Here is a 23,044-nt window from a genome sequence, read left to right on the forward strand (position 1 = left end):
GAGAGAATGTCCTGGAGGGGTCAAGGACAGATTCTATTTGATTGGAGTTAAGAAACTGTAGAGATGCCATTACATTACTGGGTGTATTCTATAGACCACCAACTAGTGGGAAGGATATAGAGGAGCAAATTTGCAGGGAAATTACAAAGAGAACCATGGAGTAGTGATAATGGGAGACTTCAACTATCCTAATATAGACTGGGATGGTAATAGCGTAAAGGGCAAAGAGGGGGAGGAATTTCTGAAGTATGTTCAGGAGAACTTTCTTGATCAGTTTTTTTCTATATTTCAAAATATATTTTATTTCATAAAATTTGGAGATACACACGGTTTACACAGAGTTCAAATAGAGGGCACAAAATGCAGCACAGCATTCAAAGTAATACAGTACAGATCGTACACACTATGATCTCATTGTTACAATTTTAAAAACACTGTACATTTTCTAATACATTCTGCTTCATCCTTCAGCTGGAAGACCCACATGTTTAGGGTGGACCAAAGGGCCTCCTTCTCCAGTTGATGGTCTTCCAGCTGCAGGTGCTATCTGTCTCAGTGTGCGTCCTGGGGAACAGCCCGTAGAGCACAGCGTCCTGTGATACCGAACTCTTTGGGATGAACCGGGACAGATACCAACGCTTCTCTCTCCACACCCTCTGTGCAAAGGGGCAGCCTATCAGGAGGTGGGAGACGGTCTCCTCCCCTCCACAGCCTCGAGGGCAGGTCGCGGTGGTGCTGAGGTTCCGTGTGTGTTGGAAGGACCGCACTGGGAGGGCCTTTCTCGCCACCATCCAGGCTACATCCTGGTGCCTGTTGGTCAGTTTCTTCGACGAGACATTCTGCCAAATGGCATCGACCGTCTGGTCGGGGAAGAAACTGATCGAGTCCATCCTCTCCATTCCTTGCAGGACTCTGAGAACGTTTCGTGTTGACCCCTGTCTGACGGCTTTGTGGTCGAAGGGGTTGCTCCTCAGGAATTTCTCCACCTGGGACAGGTGGGGGGGGACGGTCCAGCTGGACGGGACGTCCTGCGCCTACTCGGCCAGCACGGCCAGACCCAGCCTTCTCAGTGTGTTGGACGGGAAGAAACCCAGCATGTAGTGACACTTGGTGTTTGCGTACTGGGGCTCTACACATATCCTGAGGCAGCCACACACAAAGGTGACCATCAGGATCAGGGCGGCATTGGGGACTTTCTTCCCCCTTTGTCTGGGGCCTTGTACATGGTGGTCCTGTGAACGTGTTCTACCTTGGACCTCCAGACAAAATGGAAGATAGCTCGGGTGACTGTGACGGCAGAGTTGTGGGGAATGGGCCAGATCCTGGCCACGTAGAGCAGCACCGTGAGTACCTCACATCTTATAACCAGGTTCTTGCTGGTTATGGAGAGGATCGCCCCACCCACAAACCAAGCTTCTGTTTGGCTTTGGCGATCCGCTCCTCCCAGTTCTTTGTGCAGGCCAGGGGCCCCCCGAACCAAATCCCCAGCACCTTCGGGTAGTTGGACCTGACGGTGAAGGGGACAAAGGACTGGGCCTCCCACCTGCCAAAGAACAAGGCCTCGCTTTTATTTCGGTTCACTTTGCCTCCGGGGCCAGCTCGAGATGGTCGCAGATGTCCATCAGTGTGTGGACCGACTGCTGGATGGAGTAGAAGACGGTGACGTTGTCCATGTTCAGGGAGGCCTTAACCTGAGAGCCTCTGCTGTCTGGGATCGTCACCGCGCCCCCCCACCCCACCCCACCCCCGATACCTGCGTCCTTCCTGATGGATGCAGCAAACGGCTCGATACAACATACGAACAAGACCACAGAGAGAGGACAGCCCTGCCTGACTCCAGATCTGATCAGAAAGCTCTCTGACTCCCACCCGTTGATTAGGACTGCGCTAGGGATGTCTGCGTAGAGCAGTTGGATCCAATCGTGGATTCCCTCCCCAAAACCCATGTTGGAGAGAACATCCATCATGTACATGTGGGATATTCTGTCGAAGGCCTTCTCCTGGTCCAGGCTGATGAGGCAGGTGTTCACCCCCCAGTCCTGCACGTAGGCGACAGTATCCCTGAGTAGCGCAAGGCTATCAGAGATCTTCCTGCCGGGTACAGTACAGGTCCGATTGGGGTGGATCACCCGCTCCAGAGCAGATCGAGTCTGTTGGCGACGGCCTTAGACAGAATCTTGTAGTCGACATTTAGTAAGGAAATGGGTCGCCAATTTTTGATTTCTTCCCTCTCCCCTTCCGCTTGTAGATGAGGGTGATGATGCCTTTCCTCATGGATTCTGACATGCTGCCTGCCAGAAGCATACCCCCGTACACTTCCAGTTGGTCTGGGCCTATCCAGTCCCACAGAGCCGAGTACAACTCCACCGGTAAGCCGTCGCTTCCGGGAATTCTTCTCTTCTCGAAGGACCGGACGGCCTTTGTCAGTTCGTCCAAGGTCAGTGGCCAATCCAGGCTCTCCCACTTGCTGTCCTCTAAGACTTCCGTGATAGAGGGCAGGAAGGACTGGGAGGCTGTGCTGTCTGTAGGCTTCGTGTCATACAGCCCGGCATAAAAGGATTTGCTGATCCTCAGTATATCGGCCTGCGAGGACGTCAGCGAGCCGTCTTCCTCTTTCAGGCTGCTGATCACAGTGGTCAGAGAGATGCGCAGGACTCTCAGTATGTTTCCAGCCCAAAGAGGAAGGAGGCATTGCTGGAACTGGTTCTGGGGAATGATGTGGGTCAAGTGTCAGTGCAGGAACATTTAGGGAACAGTGATTATAGTAGCATAAGGTTTAAATTAGTTATGGAAAATAACAAGGAGCAATCTAGAGTAAAAATACTTAATTGGAGGAGGGCCAATTTCAGTTGGTTAACAGCAGATCTGGCCCGTGTAAATTGGAATCAAAGATTGGCAGGCAAAACTGTAATCGAACAAAGGGCAGCCTTTGAAGAGGAGATGGTTCGGGTACAGTCTAGGTACATGCCAATGAGGGGGAAAGGTAGGGCAACCAAATCCAGAGCTCCCTGGATGACGAAAGAGATAGAGAGTAAGATGAAGCAGAAAAAGGGGGCGTATGACAGATGTCAGTTTGATAACACAAGTGAGAACCAGGCTGAATATAGAAAGTACAAAGAAGTGAAAAAGGAAATAAGAGGGGCAAAGAGAGAGTATGAGAATAGACTGATGGCAAACATAAAAGGGAATCCAAAAGTCTTCTGTAGGCATGTAAACAGTAAATGGGTGGTAAGAGGAGGGGAGGGGCCAATTAGGAACCAAAAAGGAGATCTACACATGGAGACAGAGGGCATGGCTGAGGTACTAAATGAGTACTTTGCATCTGTCTTTACCAAGCAAGATGCTGCCAAAGTCACAGTAAAAGGGGAGGTAGTTGAGATACTGGATGGGGTGAGAATTGATTAAAAGGAGGTACTATACTTCAAGTAGATAAGTCACCCGGTCTGGATGAGATGCATCCTAGGTTGCTGAGGGAAGTAAGGGTGGAAATTGTAGAGGTGCAGGCCATAATCGTCCAATCCTGCTTAGATATGGGGGTGGTGGCAGAGGACAGGAGAATTGCAAATGTTACATCCTTGTTCAAAAAGGGTGTAAGGATAAACTCGGCAAGTACAGGCCAGTCAGTTTATCCTCAGAAGCTTTTAGAAATGATAATCCGATAATAGTCACTTGGACAAGTGTGGATTAATAAAGGAAAACCAGCACAGATTTGTTAAAGGCAAATCGTGTTTAACTAACTTGGTTGAGTTTTTTGATGAGGTAACAGAAAGGGTTGATGATGGCAATGTGGTTGATGTGTATATGGACTTTCAAAAGATGTTTGAAAAAGTGCCACATTGAAACAAAATTGTCAGCAAAATTGAAACCCATGGAATAAAAGGGGCAGTGGCAGCATGGATACGAAATTGGCTAAGAGACAGGAAGCAGAGAGTACTGATGATCGGTTGTTTCTCAGACTGGAGGAAGCTTTACAGTGGTGTTCCCCACGGTCAGTACCAGGACCATTGCTATTTTTGATATATATTAATGACTTGGACTTAGATGTACAGGGCACAATTTCAAAATTTGCAGATGACACAAAACTTGGGAATGTAGTAAACAGTGAGGAGGATAATAATAGACTTCAGGAGGACATAGACTGGTGGAATGGGCAGATACATGGCAGATGAAATTTAATGCAGAGAAGTGCAAAGTGATACATTTTGGCAGGAAGAATGAGGAGAGGCAATATAAACTAAATGGTACAATTGTAAAGGGGGTGCAGAAACAGAGAGACGGGGTGGGGGGGCATGTGTGCACAAATCTTTGAAGAAACATAGAAACATAGAAAATAGGAGCAGGAGTAGGCCATTCGGCCCTTCGAGTCTAATTCGCCATTCAATATGATCGTGGCTGATCCTCTATCTCAATACCATATTCCCGCTCTCTCCCCATACCCCTTGATGCCTTTTGTGTCTAGAAATCTATCCAGCTCCTTCTTAAATATATTTAGTGACTTGGCCTCTACAGCCTTCTGTGGCAGAGAATTCCACAGGTTCACCACCCTCTGAGTGAAGAAATTTCTCCTCATCTCAGTCCTAAATGTCCTACCCCGTATCCTGAGACTGTGACCCCTTGTTCTGGACACCTCAGCCAAGGGAAACATCCTCCCTGCATCCAGTCTGTCTAGCCCTGTCAGAATTTTATATGTTTCAATGAGATCCCCTCCCATTCTTCTAAACTTGAGTGAATACAGGCCGAGTCTCTCCTCATATGACAGTCCTGCCATCCCAGGAATCAGTCTGGTGAACCTTCGCTGCACTCCCTCTATGGCAAGTATATCCTTTCTTAGGTAAGGAGGCCAAAACTGCACACAATACTCCAGGTGTGGTCTCACCGAGGCCCTGTATAACTGCAGTGAGACACCCTTGCTTCTGTACTCAAATCCTCTTGCAATGAAGGCCAAGATACCGTTTGCCTTCCGAACTGCTTGCTGCACCTGCATGTTTGCTTTCAGTGACTGGTGTACAAGGACACCCAGATCCCTTTGTACATCAACATTTCCCAATCTATCACCATTTAAGCAATACTCTGCCTTTCTGTTTTTCCTCCGAAGTGGATAACTTCACATTTATCCACATTATACTGCATCTGCCATGTATTTGCCCACTCACTCAACTTGTCTAAATCGCCTTGAAGCCTCTTTGCATCCTCCTCGCAACTCACGATCCAACCTAGTTTTGTGTCGTCAGCAAACTTGGAAATATTACATTTGGTTCCCTCATCCAAATCACTGATATATATTGTGAATAGTTGGAGCCCCACTAGTCACTGCCTGCCACTGCGAAAAGGACCCATTTATTCCTACTCTCTGTTTCCTGTCTGTTAACCAATTTTCAATCCATGCCAATATACTTTAATTTTGCACACTAATCTCTTTTGTGGGACTTTATCAAAGGCGTTCTGAAAATCCAAATAAACCACATCCACTGATTCTCCCTTATCTATTCTACCAGTTACATCCTCAAAAAACTCTAGTAGGTTTGTCAAACATGATTTCCCTTTCATAAATCTATGTTGACTTTGTCTAATCCCGTTGATATTTTCTAAGTGTCCTGTTATCACATCCTTTATAATAGACTCTAGCATTTTTCCTACTACTGATGTTAGGCTAACCAGTCTGTAGTTCCCTGTTTTCTCTCTCCCTCCTTTTTTAAATAGTAGGGTTACATTTGCCACCCTCCAATCTGCAGGAACTGTTCCATAATCTATGGAAGATGACAACTAATGCATCCACTATTTCCATGGCTACCTCTTTTAGTATTCTGGGATGCAGATTATCATGCCCTGGGGATTCACCGCCTTTCAATCCCATTAATTTCTCTAGCACTATTGTTTTGCTAATACTAATTTCCTTTAATTCCTCCTTTTCACACTAGTCCCTTGGCTCCCTAGCAATTCTGGGAAGTTATTTGTGTCCTCTTCCATGAAGACAGAACCAAAGTATTTGTTTAATTGCTCTGCCATTTCCTTGTTGTCCATTTTAAATTCTCCTGTTTCTGACTGTATGGGACCTGCATTTGTCTTCACTAATCTTTTTCTTTTTACATACTTGTAGAAGCTTTTACAGTCCACTTTTATGTTCCTTGCAAGTTTACTCTCATACTCTATTTTTCCCCTCTTAATCAATCTCTTGATCCTTTTTTGCTGAATTCTAAACTGCTCCCACTCCTCAGGCTTGCTACTTTTTCTGGCAACTTTATATGACTCCTCTTTGGATCTAATACTATCCTTAATTTCTTTTGTTAGCCATGGTTGGGCCGCTTTTCCTTTTGTGTTTTTGTGCCAGAAAGGAATGTATAACTGTTGCAACTGATGCATTCGTTCCTTAAATGTTAGCCATTGCCTATCCACCATCATGCCTTTTAATGAAGCTTCCCAATCTATCATAGCCAACTCACTCCTCATACCTTCATAGTTTCCTTTGTTTAGATTTAGGACCCTTAATGAAGAATTCTATCTGAAGGTGGCAGGACAGGTTGAGAAAGCAATTAAAAAAGCATACAGGATCCTAGGCTTTATTAATAGAGGCATAGAGTACAAAAGCAAGGAAGTTATGATGAACCTTTATAAAACACTGGTTCGACCACAACTGGAGTATTGTGTCCAATTCCGGGCACTGCACTTTAGGAAGGGCACGAAGGCCTTGGAGAGGGTGCAGAAAAGATTTACTAGAATGGTTCCAGGGATGAGGGACTTCAGTTACATGGATAGACTGGAGAAGCTGGGGTTGTTCTCCTTAGAGCAGAGAAAGTTGAGAGAAGATTTGATAGAAGTTTTCAAAATCATGACAGGTTTAGATAAAGTAAATAAAGAGAAATTGTTACCATTGGCAGAAGGTTCGAGAACTAGGGGACACAGATTTAAGGTGATTGGCAAAAGAACCAAAGACGATGTGAGGAAAAGCTTTTTTTTAAACACAGCGAGTACTTATGATGTGGGATGCATTGCCTGAAAGGGTGGTGGAAGCAGATTCAATCATGGCTCAAAAAGGAATTGGATAAATATTTGATGGGAAAAAATTGCAGGGAGAGAGCGGGGGAATGGGACTAACTGGACTGCTCTTATAAAGAGCTGGCACAGGCTCGATGGGCCGAATGGCCTCCTTCTGTGCTGTAACCATTCTATGATTCTAACTGCTGCTGGAACACCATCAACTCGGTGGAGGATTTTTTTTCATTAAAATATACTTTATTCATAAAATTTGCAGCAATACATACAATACAGTTGTCATATCACATTCCAAACGTACACAATACAAATTATACAATTTGCAGGTTAAATCAAGTACAGTTCAATGAACACATTGTACATAATTACATCTTTTGACACTCTAGGGTGCCTCATTGCAATACACTCAATACAGATTATTGATTACAGATTCATTACAGGTACATTACATCAATTTGAATTTCACATTCTGCCCAGGTGGGTTTTTCCCTGATTGCAGCCCCTCGGTATACAATGGCGGAAAGGCTCTAAATGGTTGCCTTTCCCCACAGAGCCTTTGCGGCGGCCGCACCCAGCCTCAGTGTGTCCCTCAGCCGTAGTCCTGGACCTTGGAATGTGCCAGTCTGCAACACTCAGTCAAGGACAGCTCCGTGCACTGGAAGACCAGCAAGTTTCGGGCAGACCAAAGGGTGTCTTTCACCAAGTTAATGGTCTTCCAGCAGCAGTTGATGTCTGTCTCAGTGTGCGTCCCTGGGAACAGCCCGTAGAGCACAGAATCCATGTTACGGAACTGCTCGGGACAAACCTGGACAGATACCACTGCATCTCTCTTGCAAAGGCACATTCCAGAAGTAGATGGGTGACGGTCTCGTCTCCACCGCAGCCTCCTCGGGGACAGCGCGCGGTGGCGCTGAGAGTCCGGGAGTGCATGAAGGATTTGACAAGAAGGGCTCTTCTCACCACCAGCCAAGCTATGTCTTGGTGCTTGTTTGAAAGCTCTAGCGATGAGGCGTTCTGCCAAATGACATTGACAGTCTACTTGGGGAACCAACCGACAGGATCCATCATCTCCTTTTCCTGCAGGGTCTCGAGGACGTTACATGCGGACCACTTACTGATTGCCTTGTGGTCAAAGGCGTTTTTTTGCATAAACTTTTCGACGAAGGACAGGTGGGGCGGAACGGTCCAACTGGACGGAGTGATCCGTGGCAGCGTGGCCAGGCCCATCCTTCTCAACACCAGGGATAGGTAGAACCTCAGCACGTAGTGACACTTTGTGTTTGCGTACCAAGGGTCCACGCAAAGCTTTTGACGCAGCCGCATACGGAAGTGGCCATCAGGACAAGGGCCATGTTGAGCACACCTTTCCCCCCTTCTCTGGAGATTTGTACATCGTGTCCCTGCGGACACGGTCTATTTTTGATCTCCAAATAAAGTGGAAGATGGCTCGGGTGACTGTCGCGGCGTAGGAGCGAGGTATGGGCCAGACCTGTGCCAGGATGCCCTTTGGTCCGCCCGAAACCACTAGTCTTCCAGCTGAAGGAGCTGTCCATGACCAAGTGTTGCCGACTGGCACACTCCAAGGTCCAGGAGTACGAGGTGTGGGACGCACAGGCAAGGTGCGGCCTACGCAAAGGCTCTAATGGGAAAGGTCACGTGTAAGGCCATCCCACTTTGTATTGTACAGAATGTATTAGAAGATATGTACTGTGCTTGGAATTGTAATAATGGGGTCATAGTGTGTACTATTTGCATTGTATTGGTTTGAACTGCATTGCTTGAAATAGTGTCCTTTTACATTGAACTGTGTCTTTAAATTTTATGAAGTCAAGTATATTTTGAAATATTAAAAAAATGGGCTGTACCACTGCAAACTGACATGACTCTTGTGTCTCCTTACAATTTATTACTTCTAAACTTGTATTAATGTTTTCATCCAATATCAGTATACAGGATTAAAAAACAGGCAAAAAATGTCACAATCTGACAACACTGGAATGGTAAGCTCCATCTGTCGGAGAGTAGTTGAGCTGCAGCCCAATGCCAACCATGCAACTAAACAATTATCCTATAGATGGCAACACACATAGCTACCAGCAGGTCAATGAACAGAGACGCCACACAATTTGTCTAATATTACGTGGGTTAAAAGGAAAGAATCTTCTGTTCTGCAATTTTCAGTTAGCTTCTTTGGGGTGCTTTAAATTCAAGCAAATTGATTTCTATGCAGTTCCATTTCACTTAAAATAAAATGTTGTAATTCTACAATCCTATCCCAAAAACCTTAATAACTCAGAATGTTAAACTCTTTTCTATGTGTTTGCAGAATCGTTATAGGGAGTCAATATCTAGGATCCTCTGCTCCTCATCCTTGATGGAAAGCATGCACGTGTCAATGTGGGTGAAGACACAATGCCTCTGCAGTGGAATAGCAAATCACCATCTGGATTCACACTTGAAGAATGGCTTCTTGGGTGAGGTGTTAGAAGGGTGCAAGTGCCTGCGGAATAGGATCAGAGCAAGAACCAGGACCATCAGGAGAATAGGGAAAGGGATCTTAAAAAGGTCCTTTGCTGATTTTGCAGCCGATGGTTTTTGGCTAGCCATTCAACTTTACTCCTGGTACTACTTGTATAAAAAAATTAACGAAAGGGAAAGTCACAAGTTACTAATGAATGGTTGACACACATGGAATGTCGATGTTTGCTTTTAGAGCCACTAAGAGGCAGACTGATAGCTTGAAATACTTGCATTTATATAGTGCTTTATCATGTCATTGAAACATCTCTAATGCTTCACTTTTGGAGTTGACTGACTGTTGCATAGGCAAACAGATCTGAACTCAGAACTTAAGACCCTCTTATCATGAAACACAAACATGCTGCGTATTTGTTTGTTGCTGATACACTGAGTGGATTAAAAGACTAGCCTGTCCTAACAGTAGCAAGAGGAATTGGGTATGAAAACATTCTTTTGGAGCGAGGCAATCAATTGACACTTACTCCTGCCCATCTTTTAAATGATTAATTTGCAGCATTCTCAATTGGCATGATTCCAGAAATACTCGAGATTTCAGTTAGGTCATATTTTGTTTCATAAACTGTGTGAATATTTAAGGATTAAAAAATGCATCTTTTTTTTAACACATAAAAAACCTTTAAAAAAATTAAGTGAGACACCTGTTGGTAAATCTAGTAACTGCAACAGTTCTTCCACTATAATCACAACAGCTCACTTCAACTCTACTAAAAATATTGCAGCAGTTTATGCACTTCAGTTTGAAGAAAAGTTTTCTCCTTTCACTACGTTTTCCCATATTTGTGATATGCATCATTCTCTGATGGAGTGGGAGTGCACATGTGCCCTGCTCTCAATCCTCTACTAAAAGCTGCCCAGAAGCAACCAGGAATTACTCATCCTTCAATTACTCCCTCTCTATAGGGAAGCTACTGGGACTGCAGTTGCTGCCTCACCAACAGCACTGCCAGGATCGGTAATTCAAATCTTAGGGAATTAGGTACACAAATATGCATCCCACCACTATACTGCCTTACTTTTTCCTTAAAAGGAAATTGTATAACATTTTTAACCTGGTAAATAGTACGATGTACTCAATGGTTGGAGTAATGCACAGATGGTTAGGGTAAGGAGACGAGGTAACCAAAATGTTCCGCAGTGTAGTATTGCCAAACATTTATAAGGCAATGAAAAGCTGTAATCTAAAAATTCAAAATATACCGGAGAGTGATTTACAGTATTAGTAAATGTTACACATCGATGCATGATTAAACACTCATCATTTCCCTTGGTGCTGTTACTAATGTCATGTTATTTGTCTGTTCTGACATTGTCCATATTAACAGTGGAATTATTTTGGAGTTGTGGACCAGGTTTGTCATTTTCCAATCCCACTAATTTGGCACTCATTTCCCACAGACGCCTGGCTGTCTCGTCCTCCAGAGCCTGTGGGGCAGGATCCTTTTGTTTAATGACATCGAAGTATTTGCCAGATACTCCTTCCAGCTCTTCTGCTACAGCCAAATATACGGAGGCTTGTGCTCCTAAGCTTGGGGATTTTACTAGAAACAAGAAGAAAGGCCCTGAAAGAGAATAAATATAGTTTATAAAAAACAAATCTAAAGATCCAACTTCTTTATGATATACAGCATTTCAGAAAACAGCTATACTGAGTGACACTCACAAAATTTCCCCGTGAGCTATTGATGGAAGATCGCAGAAAACATTCACTAAGCATTCAAAACCAGGAGAAATAGAGAGAAACAGATTTTAAAGGGCGAGGGTAAAAAATGGGTGACTGTCATCTGAAGAGTATTAGCAGGTAGCTGGGACTGAGATTACCCATTTGCAAGAAGAAATTTCGTACTAATAAAACCTTGCAGCTTCTAGCAGAGGAGAAATTAAGGCACAGATTATGTAAACTAGGAGAAATAAAAAGTAGAGGATAAGAAATTTAGTTTGAAAATAAAAACATGCTTAGCATTTTATAGCAAAATGCCAAGGTGTAAGAAAATCATTTCAAACCACAAGTCTTTTTATTTGCCAGGGATTGTTGTCATTTTCAAACTTCCTGAAGGTGATCCTCAATGCCATTTAAAATAAAGTAACATATATAGAATCGTGTTAAAGATATCACAATAATCTCAGAATAAACAAATGCAAACACACCAGTGCCTCTAAACCGTCCTTTCATTTGTACCAAAGACCTTTAGTACTACCCATACCTATGTAAAACCTGTGTATTTAAGGTGTCAGCTAGGCTTAGTTTTAGCACTGTAGCCTCCAAGTCAGAAAGTTGTGGGTTCAAGTCCCAGTAGAGGACCGGAGCTGACATTTCAGTGCTGTTCAGAGGGTGTGCTGTCTTTTGGGTTGAGACATTAGACCAAAGCTCTGTCTGCCCTCTCAGGTGGATGTAAAAGATCCCATAGCACTATTTGAAGAAAAGCAGCGAGTTCTGTGTGTTCTGGTCAACATTCCTCCTTCAACCAAAACAGGTTAACTGGACTAAAACATTTATCTCATTGCTGCTTCTGGGACCTTGGCTGCACAAATCGGCTGCCCCATTTACCTACAAAACAACACCGACTACACTTCACAAAGTCATTAATTGGCTGAGAAGCACTTTGAGATATCCTGAGGATGTGAAAGGCACTACATAAATGCAATTTTTTTCTTTCACCAAAACAAAAACAAACTAACAATTTTCTTTAAAATAGGCATTATTCTTTTTACACTCAACAATTTGTGAATGAAAACATCGCCATCAAGGGCAACTTTTAACAGCAATGCCAAAGCATACCCCCAATTTTCTCTCTTCCCCTCCCCCTTCCCCCCATTAACTCTTGTTGGGACTGTTTCTCATACCTGAAATCTCATCCAAGTGGCTGACCTTCACATATGAGCCTAGACAGTGAATCTTACTTGGTTATTTTGCCATGTTAAGGAATCGGAGCTGAGCCGTATTCTGTTTTCATCCTTCATCAACACAGGTGGACTTTGTGGTTAGTGATCAGCAGATAGTCGATTGATTTTGTCCCTTCCTGGCTCAGGGGTACAGAAACCAATCGTATCGCTGCCAGTTGAGATCATCTAACACAGCACAACTCCGGGTTTGATTGGTTGGATTGAACACAAGACACTTCAAGTCTGTGATTGGGCAGTTCCTTTACCCATTAGGCCATTACGGGGAGCCAAGGCATTTTAAAGTGAGAAAATTATCACAAGGTAACAATGAGATGTGTTTTGAAAGAAGTTATCAATACCGTATAATGCTAAAGTACTATTTATTATGGGTAAGAAATGGAACCCTTCTATATTAAGCAACGGGCTGTTCCCTGAGACGCACACCAAGACAGATATCAACTACTGCTGGAAGACCATCAGCTTGGTGAAGAAGCCCTTTGGTCCGCCCAAAACCTGCTGGTCTTCTAGATGAAGGAGCTGTCCACGATTGAGTGTTGCCGACTGGCAAGCTCCAAGGTCCAGGATTACGTGCTGCAGGACGCAATGAAGCGAGGTACGGCCTACGCAAAGGCTTTATAGGGAAAGGCCACCGACTAAGGCCATCCCACCTTGTATTGTACAGAATGTATTAGGGGCTACGTACTGTGTTTTGAATTGTAATAATGGGATCATAGTGTGTATGATCTGCATTGTATTGCTTGGAATATTGTTTTTTTACATTGAACTGTGTGTATCTTTAAATTTTATGAAATAAAGTATACTTTGAAATAAAAAAGCATTAAGCAACAATTCAGCTTTCTTCATGTTGTTTAGCACTCTAACACAAGCCAATATTGTTTTAAAAGGTGAATGTTGAAAGGGACCATATACAAGGCTGTAATACAGGAACGCAACAGGTTTATTTGCACTTTCACATTTAAATGCTGCTGATAAAATCACATCCATTGCCAGTAAGAACAGTGCCCAGGGCTTGCTTCTCTTTCCAGCTATTGATTTTGACATTGAAACCATATGATGAAACCATGAATTTTTATGGAAGACCATGTACATAAGATACATTTATGACATTCAAGTTTCCTATTATGCATTTTGATAGTTGGCAATATTTATTAAAAAGTATTCAAACAAGAACTTTGGTCAGTGGTGGTTTTGAAGACTATGACCCAACAGGATTTCTCTACAAAGATGATGATGAAATAAGAATTTATCAGACATCCACTGAACACACATTTCCTAGGTGACTATCAGATTCTGAAGCTAAGCTTAGATGACCTAAGATTGAAACAATGATCTGAGACCAGCAGAAAACCAATTTATTTATTTATTTGCAGGTGTGTTGTACTTGCTACAAAAATTCAAATTATCAAGTTTTGTAACAAACAGGAAACAATTTTTTTTAAAAGGGGAAAGAAAGGAAAAGAGGAGGTTGCAACTGAACGTGAGGAGGTGGAGGTGGAGGTGGACACAGCCCTACACCCTACTACTTCTTCATCTCAGATAAAAAATTTTACCACACATCAACAATTATGTATTATGAAACTAGGAACTTAATTAATGTGATCTGAACAGCTTTACCCTATTGTTGCAGCAGGTTTGTGGGGGAACGAGAAAGAAAAATTTAAAGTACCCATCTTTGGTTTTCCAAGTTCTTTGAATGTCTCTTCATATGTCAGTATAACAACAACTTGCACTTATATAGCGCCTTTAACATAGTGAAATGTCCCAGGCGCTTCACAGGAGCGTTACCAAACAAAATTTGACACCGGGCCACATAAGGAGATATTAGGAGAGGTGACCAAAAGCTTGGTCAAAGAGGTAGGTTTTAAGGAGCGTCTTAAAGGAGGAGAGAGAAGTAGAAAAGTGGAGGGGTTTAGTGAGGGAATTCCAGAGCTTAGAGTCAAGGCAGCTGAAGGCACAGCCGCCAACGGCAGACCGATTAAAATCAGGGTTGCACAAGAGGCCAGAATTCAAGGAGCACAGAGGTCTCGGAGGGTTGTTGGGCTGGAAGAGGTTACAGAGATAGGGAGGGGCTAGGCCATGAAGGGATTTGAAAATAGGCCTGAAAACCAACAGCGAGGGAAAATAACAGTGCATTTATAAAGAAACTATATCGATTTTCAAAAGGTGTTTGCCAAGGTGCTGCACAAGAGATCAGTTAAAATTAGGGGACACAGTATTAATGAGAGTGCGTCAGCATGGATAGGATGTCTGTTATAGGGCAGAGAAGAGAGTAGTGGTTACTGGATGTTTTTTGGACTGGAGGGATGGAAACAGTGGTGTCCATTATGGGTCAGTTTTGGGACCATTGCTTTTCTCAATAAATAAATGATCCGAACTTGGGTAGGAGGCACAATATCAACACTTGCACACAACACAAAAATAAGGAGCATGATAAACTGTGTACAGCACTGCAAGCGACTTCAGGAGGACATATTCAGGTTAGTAGATTGGGCAGATAGATGTCAAATGAAATTTAATGTGGAGAAATGCTAAGAGGCACATTTTGTAGGATGAATCAGGAGAGGATGTAACACAAAATGATAAGATTTTAAAAGGAGAAGAAGCGCAGAAAGAGCCTTGGAGGTTCAGATACACAAGTATTTAAAAGTGAGAGTTGAGAAAGCTATGAAAAAGCATAAGAGGATCCTAGTTTTTATAAATGGGGATGCAGAATACAAAAGCAAGAGCTAATACCAAACTTACACAAATCACTGCTTAGGCCAGTTAGAATATTGTGTCCAGCTTTGGGCACCTTGCTTTAAGAAAACTGTCAAGACCATGGAGAGGGTACAGAAAAGTTTTACGAACACAAAAGCAGGCATGAGAGGCTTTAATTATGAGGAGAAACCAGGAGGACTGGGGCTTTTCTCATTAGAACAAAGAAGTTAGGAGATCTGATAGAGGTGTTTAAAATTTTGAGAGTTTATGATAAGGTAAATTAAGAAAAACTATTTCCACTGGTTGGTGATTTAGTAGCCGGAGGGTACAAATTTAAGATCCGCAAAAGAATGAAGAGAGGGGTTAGAAGAATTTTTTTTTGAAACAGAGGTTTGGAATGCTATGCCAAAAACAATGGTGCAAACAGGGTCCAAAATAGCTTTTAAAAGGTAAGTGGATAAATATCTGTAAACCATAAATTTAAAAGGGTATGGGGAAAGAGCAAGGGAATGCACTAAGTGGCTAGCTCTTTCAGAGAGTTAGCACAGGCACAACAGAAACTTAACTGGACCAGCCATATAAATACTGTGGCTACAAGAGCAGGTCAGAGGCTGGGTATTCTGCGGCGAGTCGCTCACCTCCTGCCCCTCTGGCAGGGGAGAGACTTTGATCACGAAGGATCCTATTAGGGCTTATTTTGGATCTGAGCAAATCGGAACGCTGGCTGCGACCTCATGCGCTTGCAAAGTGCGGACTTTGCTGCGATTGGACGATTTGTGTGCTGGCCCCGCCCCTAAATTTGCATAGGGGCTACATCAATACTGCAATGGCAGCGAAGGGCACCCGGGCACTAGGCCATGGTGTGCCAAACACCGTCAGGGTGACGGTGAAGACAGTTGAAAGCGTTACACCGATGGATCGCGCGTTTTTTGTGAAACGAGTTTTGGTTGACTGTTGTGAATTCGAAGCAGCGGACATCTTCTGCCTACAGGATTTCGCTCGAAGCGGATATTTCGATGTCACCTTCAAGACCATCGCTGGATGTCAGAAGTTTCTTCAGGTGCTCAAGGAAAAGGGGAGCGAAGCTGCGGAGCCGCTCTTCACCCTCCCAACGCAGAGGAATCGGAAGCTGATTGTACACATGTACAACCCACACGTCCCGGTCGTCGATGTGCTGACGTTCCTCGCCAGATAAGTCAACGGGGCGGAGAACAGCGCCAAATGGTCAACGACTGTTTCGGGATCTGGACCAGTAAGAGGGAGGTCAGGGCAACGTTGAGAGTGGACACCCACGGCAACATCCTTCACCCCCCCATCCAGCTTCGCCATCGGTGGAAGTCGAGGGTACATCACGTACGTGGGGCAACCCAGAGTCTGTCGCACCTGCGGCAAATCCGGACACTTGGCCGCCTCCTGCACTGCAACCGTCTGCAAGAACTGCAAGCAGGAAGGGCACCAGACTAAGGACTGCAAGGAGAGCAAGCGCTGCAACCTATGCGGGGAGGATGGCCATCTCTACAGGGCCTGCCCCAAATGCAGCTTTAGCTATGCCCAGGCGGCCATGAGCAACACAGCGGAGGAGGAGGGGGCAACAAGCAAGGCTGCCCCAAAGAAGGCCAAGAACCCTTGCCCCGCCGCGACCCCCTCCGAGAAGACCCCGACCCAGGAAGACAAGGAGCGAGGAAAGGGTCAAGCCGGAAACTGCCAGACTCCGACACCCAACTCCGAGCCTTCCCACCAGACGACAGAGTCCTTGGACGAGGAGGCAGCAGAGGAAGAACAGCGGATTGTGAACAAGAAGAACAGAAAGAGGAAGCCAGAGGAAAGGAAACAAGCTCCTGCCGACACTGCAACCAGGGGTAAAAGAGAGCTCGAGTCGCAGTCGGACTGCAGCGACTACCCCGTGTCCGACGAGGAGGGACGACAGGGGCACGGCAGCCAGGCCTCTCACCGAAAGTGTCAAAACATCCAAGGCGACAGCGATGGGATCGACACCCCCCATCTCCAGAACACGAAGTGACAACGCCTCCAGCAACCTCCAGCTCCGGGACGAGCGAAGTGCCCAGCGTACACCAGCTCCAGAACACCGGGAGCATCACCGCAGAGAGCGAAGACCGGCTCCAGGAAACTTGAAGCAGCAACGAGGAGCCCCAGCCGATTGAGGATCGCATGGACTCTCCACCCGACACCACGCCGCCGATGTCACCCAGGTGGAACTACGAGCCCCTCTCTGAGGCGGAACAGGACTCGTACCTGAGCTCAGGAAGCGTAGAACACTTTGTACAGATCACCTGGATGCAGGGACACGGCCAAGAGCTGGAAACAGCAAACGGAATGTCGAGTGAGATTTTAAACTGTTGTTAAAATGGGTCTGAAAGTCGCATCTATTAACGTGCATAGCATTAAATGCACTATGCGATGTGTGTCGACCTTGGACTACCTGGCCAAGGTCAAGAGCAACCTGCTGTTCTTGCAGGAGCGCCGCACTTCAGCAATTACCGGCAATGGTCGCAGCGGTGGGCCCACGGGCCGTCGACCTGGTCAGGATGCAACGATAGCCGTGCCTCCAGCCTGGGGATTCTGCTGCGGAGAGGCAACTTCACCATCACCAAAGTAAAGGAGGTGGTGGGGGGGTCGCCTCCTCCGGCTGATCAACGTGTACACCCCGGCTCTGAACAGTGAGCGGCTGGCCGTCTTCCTGCAGCTCCCACTGCTGCTGGCGACGTCCAGGCCGGTTGTTCTCGGCGGTGACTTCAACTGCATCATCGATGCGGCTGGATGATCTGGCAGAGCCAACAACAAACTGGACGCCACGTCCAAACTCTTGATGGAAGTGGTGAAAGACGCCAAGCTGTGCGACGTCTTCAGCAACCCTGCAGACGGAGCGGCGCGTCAATATACCTGTTCCAGACCAGACGGGTCCGTCCGTTCCAGGATAGACTTCCTGTTTGTGTCCCCGACGCTCAAGGTCAGATCCACCAAGGTCACACCGGTGTTCTTCTCTGACCACTGCCTCCTCCTGGCTGACTGTCACCAGAAGGACGATCAGAGAGTGGGCAGGGGGATATGGAAGCTGAACGCGAAACTGTTGACCCTGGGAAACATTGAGGAACTAAAGAGGTATTACAAAGATTGGAGAACCGTAAAGCCCCTCTTTGATTTCCCAGTGCACTGGTGGGAAGCCATCCAGGCGAACATCAAGAGGTTCTTCATCCTCAAAAGTGTTCAGAAGGCGAGAGAGCGGCAGAGGGAAGCGTCCCGACTCCAGAAAAGGATGCAGAATCTTCTCCTGCTGCAGTCGATGGGGATCGATGTCAGGGAGGAACTCAGAGGCGAAGGACCAGCAAGCCTCGCTCTTTGCCTCCGAGGCCTCCAAGATCATCTTCCGGTCCAGAGTCCGCTCCGTGGAGCAGGACGAGACTTGCTCGCGTTTCTTTTTCCAAAAGGTGCAAGAGAGAGCTCTGTGATCAGCAGCCTGAAGGAAGAGGACGGCTCGGTCACATCCTCGCAGCCCGATACACTGAGGATCTGCAAATCCTTTTACGCCGGACAGTACGACGCAAAGCCCACAGATAGCGCGGCCTCCCAATCCTTCTTGTCGTCTATCACGGAGGTTCTAGACGACAGCAAGCGGGAGAGTCTGGATCACCCGCTAACTCTGGACAAACTGACAAAGGTCGTCCGTTCCTTCGAGAAGAGTAAGACTCCCGGAAGCGGCGGATTACCGGTGGAGTTGTACTTGGCTCTGTGGGACTGGATAGGCCCAGACCTGCTGGAAGTGTACGGGGGTATGCTCCTGGCAGGCAGCATGTCAGACTCCATGAGGAAAGGCATCATCACCCTCATCTACAAGCGGAAGGGGGAAAGGGAAGAAATCAAAAATTGGCGACCCATCTCACTACTTAACGTGGACTACAAAATCCTGTCTAAGGTCATCACCAATCGGGTCAAGTCAGCCCTGGAGGTGATGATCCACCCCGATCAGACCTGCGCTGTACCCGGCAGGAAGATCTCTGATAGCCTGGCGCGACTCAGGGACACGATCGCCTACGTACAGAACAGGGGGGTGAACACATGCCTGATCAGCCTGGACCAGGAAAAGGCCTTTGACAGAATATCCCACACGTACATGATGGACGTGCTCTCCAAATTGGGGTTTGGGGAGTGAATCTGCAATTGGATCCAAATGCAGACATCAGTAGCGCTGTTTCAATGAACGGGTGGGAATCAGAAAGCTTTCCGATCAAATCTGGAGTCAGGCAGGGCTGTCCTCTCTCCTCTGTCTTGTCCGTGTGCTGCATCGAACCCTTTGCCGAGTCCATCAGGAGGGATGCGGGCATAGGAGGGGTGACGATCCCAGGCAGCGGAGGCACTCAGGTCAAGGTCTCCCTGTACATGGATGACGTCGCCGTCTTTTGCTCAGATCAGCTGTCGGTCCGCAGATTGATGAGCATGTGACCAGTTCGAACTGGCCTCGGGGGCCCAGGTAAATCGTAGCAAGAGCGAGGCCATGTTCTTTGGGAACTGAACCGACCGATCCTTTGTCCCCTTCACTGTCAGGTCGGATTACCTGAAGGTGCTGGGGATCTGGTTCGGGGGCGCCGGGGCGTGCACCAAAAACTGGGAGGAGCGTATTGTCAAGGATAAGCAGAAACTGGGACTGTGGGATCGATGATCCCTTTCGATCGTGGGCAAGAACCTGGTCATCAGGGTGCGAGGTGCTCTCGGTGTTGCTGTACGTGGCGCAGGTCTGGCCCATGCCTCACTCCTGCGCCGCGACAGTCACCTGAGCCGTTTTCCACTTTATCCGGAAATCAAAAATGGACCGTGTCCGCAGGGACACGATGTACAAAGCTCCGGAGAAAGGGGGGAAAGGCATGCCCAACGTGGCCCCTCATCCTGATGGCCACCTTTGCGTGCGGCTGCATCAAGCTGTGCAAATACAAAGTGTTACTACGTGCTGAGGTTCTATCTGTCCCTGGTGTTGAGAAGGATCGGCCTGGCCACGCTGCCACGGAACGCACTGTCCAGTTGGACCGTTCCACCCCACCTGTCCTTCGTCGAAAAGTTTATACAAAAAAACATCTTTGACCACAAAGCGATCAGCGAGTGGTCCGCATGTAACGTCCTGAGGGAAAAGGAGATGGCGGATCCTGTCGGTTATTTCCCTGAGCAGACTGTCAATGTCATTTGGCAGAACGCCTCATCACCAGAGCTTTCAAACAAGCACCAAGACATAGCTTGGCTGCTGATGAGAAGGACCCTTCCCATCAGATCCTTCATGCACTCATGGAGTCTCAGCGCCACCGTGCGCTGTCCCAGAGGTGGCTGCGGTGCAGACGAGACCATCACCCACCTCCTTCTGTAATGCATCTTTGCAAAGGAGGTCTGGAGAGAGATGCAGTGGTATCTGTCCAGGTTCGTCCCGAGCAGTTCCGTAACACAGGACTCTGTGCTCTACGGGCTGGTCCCGGGACGCACACCGAGACGGACATCAACTGCTGCTGGAAGACCATCAACTCGGTGAAAGACGCCCTTTGGTCTGCCTGAAACTTGCTGGTCTTCCAGTACAAGGAGCTGTCCTCGACCGAGTGGTGCAGACTGGCACTTTCCAAGGTCCAGAACTAAGTGCTGAGGGACACCCTGAGGCTGGGTGCGGCCGTCGCAAAGGCTCTGTGGGGAAAGGCAACCGTTTAGAGCCTTCCCGCCATTGTAATCAGGAAATAAAACCCTCGGGCAGAATGTAAAATTCAAATTGATATAATGTACCTGTAATGAATCTGTAATCAATAATCTGTATTAAGTGCAATGCAATGAGGCACACTAGACTGTCATAAACTGTAATTATGTACAATGTGTTCATTGAACTGTACTTGATGTAACCTGCAAATTGTATAATTTGTATTGTGTACGTTTGGAATGTGATAATGACAACTGTATTGTATGTATTGCTGCAAATTTTATGAATAAAGTATATTTTTTGAAAAAAAAGCCTTTCCATCATCTACAAGGCACAAGTCAGGAGTGTGATGGAATACTCTCCACTTGCCTGGATGAGTGCAGCTCCAACAACACTTGAAGCTCGACACCATCCAGGACAAAGCAGCCCGCTTGATTGGCACCCCATCCACCACCCTAAACATTCACTCCCTTCACCACCGGCGCACTGTGGCTGCAGTGTATACCATCCACAGGATGCACTGCAGCAACTCATCAAGGCTTCTTCGACAGCTCCTCCCAAACCCGCGACCTCTACCACCTCGAAAGACAAGAGCAGCAGGCACATGGGAAGAACACCACCTGCACGTTCCCCTCCAAGTCACACACCATCCCGACTTGGAAATATATCGCCGTTCCTTCATCGTTGCTGGGTCAAAATCCTGGAACTCCCTTCCTAACAGCACTGTGGGAGAACCGTCACCACACGGACTGCAGCGGTTCAAGAAGGCGGCTCACCACCACCTTCTCAAGGGCAATTAGGGATGGGCAATAATTGCTGGCCTTGCCAGCGACGCCCACATCCCATGAACGAAGGAAAAAAAACAACAACAGAGCGAATGGCCTCCTTTTGGGCTGTATGATTCTACGATTCTATACTACTATCCTTAGCTAAAGGGGGGGATGAGAGGCTGAGTTTTCTGGTGGGGTCCAGCCCAATAAAAGTTTGAGAATCAGTGAATCAGACAGTTTTGTTCAAATTTGTCATGAATGAATTGCCTTGAGTGAAGGCATGTGGGCGATACTTGGGCATGGACAGGCTTCTATTGTTCCTAACTGTTGCACCTATGTCTTCAGTCATTTTGCCTCATTCATCTGCCAAGTCCTGCTCAGTCCAATCCCCTCCTAAAACACCCCGGGACCATGTCAAAGCATTTCGCAAAGTGCAAGTTGTTGTTCCAATCTTATGCCTGTGTAGTTGCTTTAGCCACTGGAGCTTGAAATCGTGCTACATAATGTAAACGGGCCAAATTCAGACTTAAAACACGGCAGAACTGCTGCTACTGGAAGTCACTTTGCGCAGCATCCCATTTGTATCCAGTAAAGTTAATGGATAAAAAAAACATTACTAGATGCTGCAGAAAACTGCAATCCTGCACACATTTAGGTGGTGCTGGGGGTGTGCGGTGCAATTTGATTTGGTTCTTCAATGCTCACAACCATAATACACACTTCAAACAATTTAAGTGTTTGTAGTGTGTACCATGTTGTAGTACACACTTGCTGTTTATAACGTGAAACAAAAGTAGTCTGCATCACTTACCCAATACTGTACTAGAAAATTTTGATTTGTGCATTCCTGTATGTCTGCCAAGTTCTGTGTTAGTCACCCCTGGGTGCACAGCATTGACTGTAACCCCACTTCCTTTATTAAAAAAAACACAAAGAAAGGTTTTGTCATTTTATCTGTGGAGTTAAATTTAAGGCATCAAAAATGAGAGTTGTGCGCCCCTTGATGGCTCAGCAAGTTAATCCAGTGAGTAGCTGAGACATTCAAGCTAGTTGCTGCAGTCAAATAGCTTGATGGCTCTTACTGTCAAGGCTCACACATGAATAATGTTCACTACTCCCCCCAGGGACAGGCAGGCCAATTATAGCACCTCTGCTGCAACAGGCTAACTCAATACAGGCTAGGGATTGAATCTGGGATTGTTCTGGTTTATATAGCTTACTGTCACGCCACTTACTAATTGAGACATTTTTGGAGCTCACCCAGCATATTTCTGTAATTTAATCTTTTTTTTAAAAGTAGTATAAGGAAGAATGTTAGTCAGGACTGCAAGGGAATTTTGTTTTAATAGTGCTGTGGAATCTCTTCTCTGCTTCTTTCATTCCCCTCCTCCAATTTTCTCTTTCCCATACTCCTCCACATCTGTCTCACTTCCATTTCTGTTTCCCTCTTACTTCACTTTGCTTT

General features: G+C 46.1%; 1 protein-coding gene and 1 long non-coding RNA gene across 5 annotated transcripts in view; one reads left to right on the forward strand and one right to left on the reverse strand.

The window, feature by feature from the left end:
* The first annotated feature begins 2,304 nt into the window (after window positions 1-2,304).
* LOC137324687 (uncharacterized) lies at window positions 2,305-13,198 on the forward strand. The gene is made up of 3 exons (XR_010963704.1): window positions 2,305-2,369; window positions 9,317-9,464; window positions 10,927-13,198. It is a non-coding gene; the product is annotated as an uncharacterized lncRNA (long non-coding RNA).
* The window catches only part of LOC137324686 (retinol dehydrogenase 13-like), a 56,038-nt gene continuing 43,393 nt past the window's right edge, over window positions 10,400-23,044 (reverse strand). For 3 of the 4 annotated variants that reach the window (XM_067989277.1, XM_067989280.1, XM_067989281.1), the window contains 2 exons: window positions 22,391-22,492; window positions 10,400-11,090 (listed from right to left, as the gene is read on the reverse strand). In XM_067989277.1, the coding sequence (XP_067845378.1) occupies window positions 10,819-11,090; window positions 22,391-22,492 (374 nt within the window). In that variant the 3' untranslated portion in view covers window positions 10,400-10,818. The remainder of the gene's footprint in view (window positions 11,091-22,390; window positions 22,493-23,044) is intronic. The other variant, XM_067989279.1, reaches the window with a different exon arrangement.

This window comes from Heptranchias perlo, chromosome 8 (assembly GCF_035084215.1).
Source record: "Heptranchias perlo isolate sHepPer1 chromosome 8, sHepPer1.hap1, whole genome shotgun sequence".
NCBI lineage: Eukaryota > Metazoa > Chordata > Chondrichthyes > Hexanchiformes > Hexanchidae > Heptranchias > Heptranchias perlo.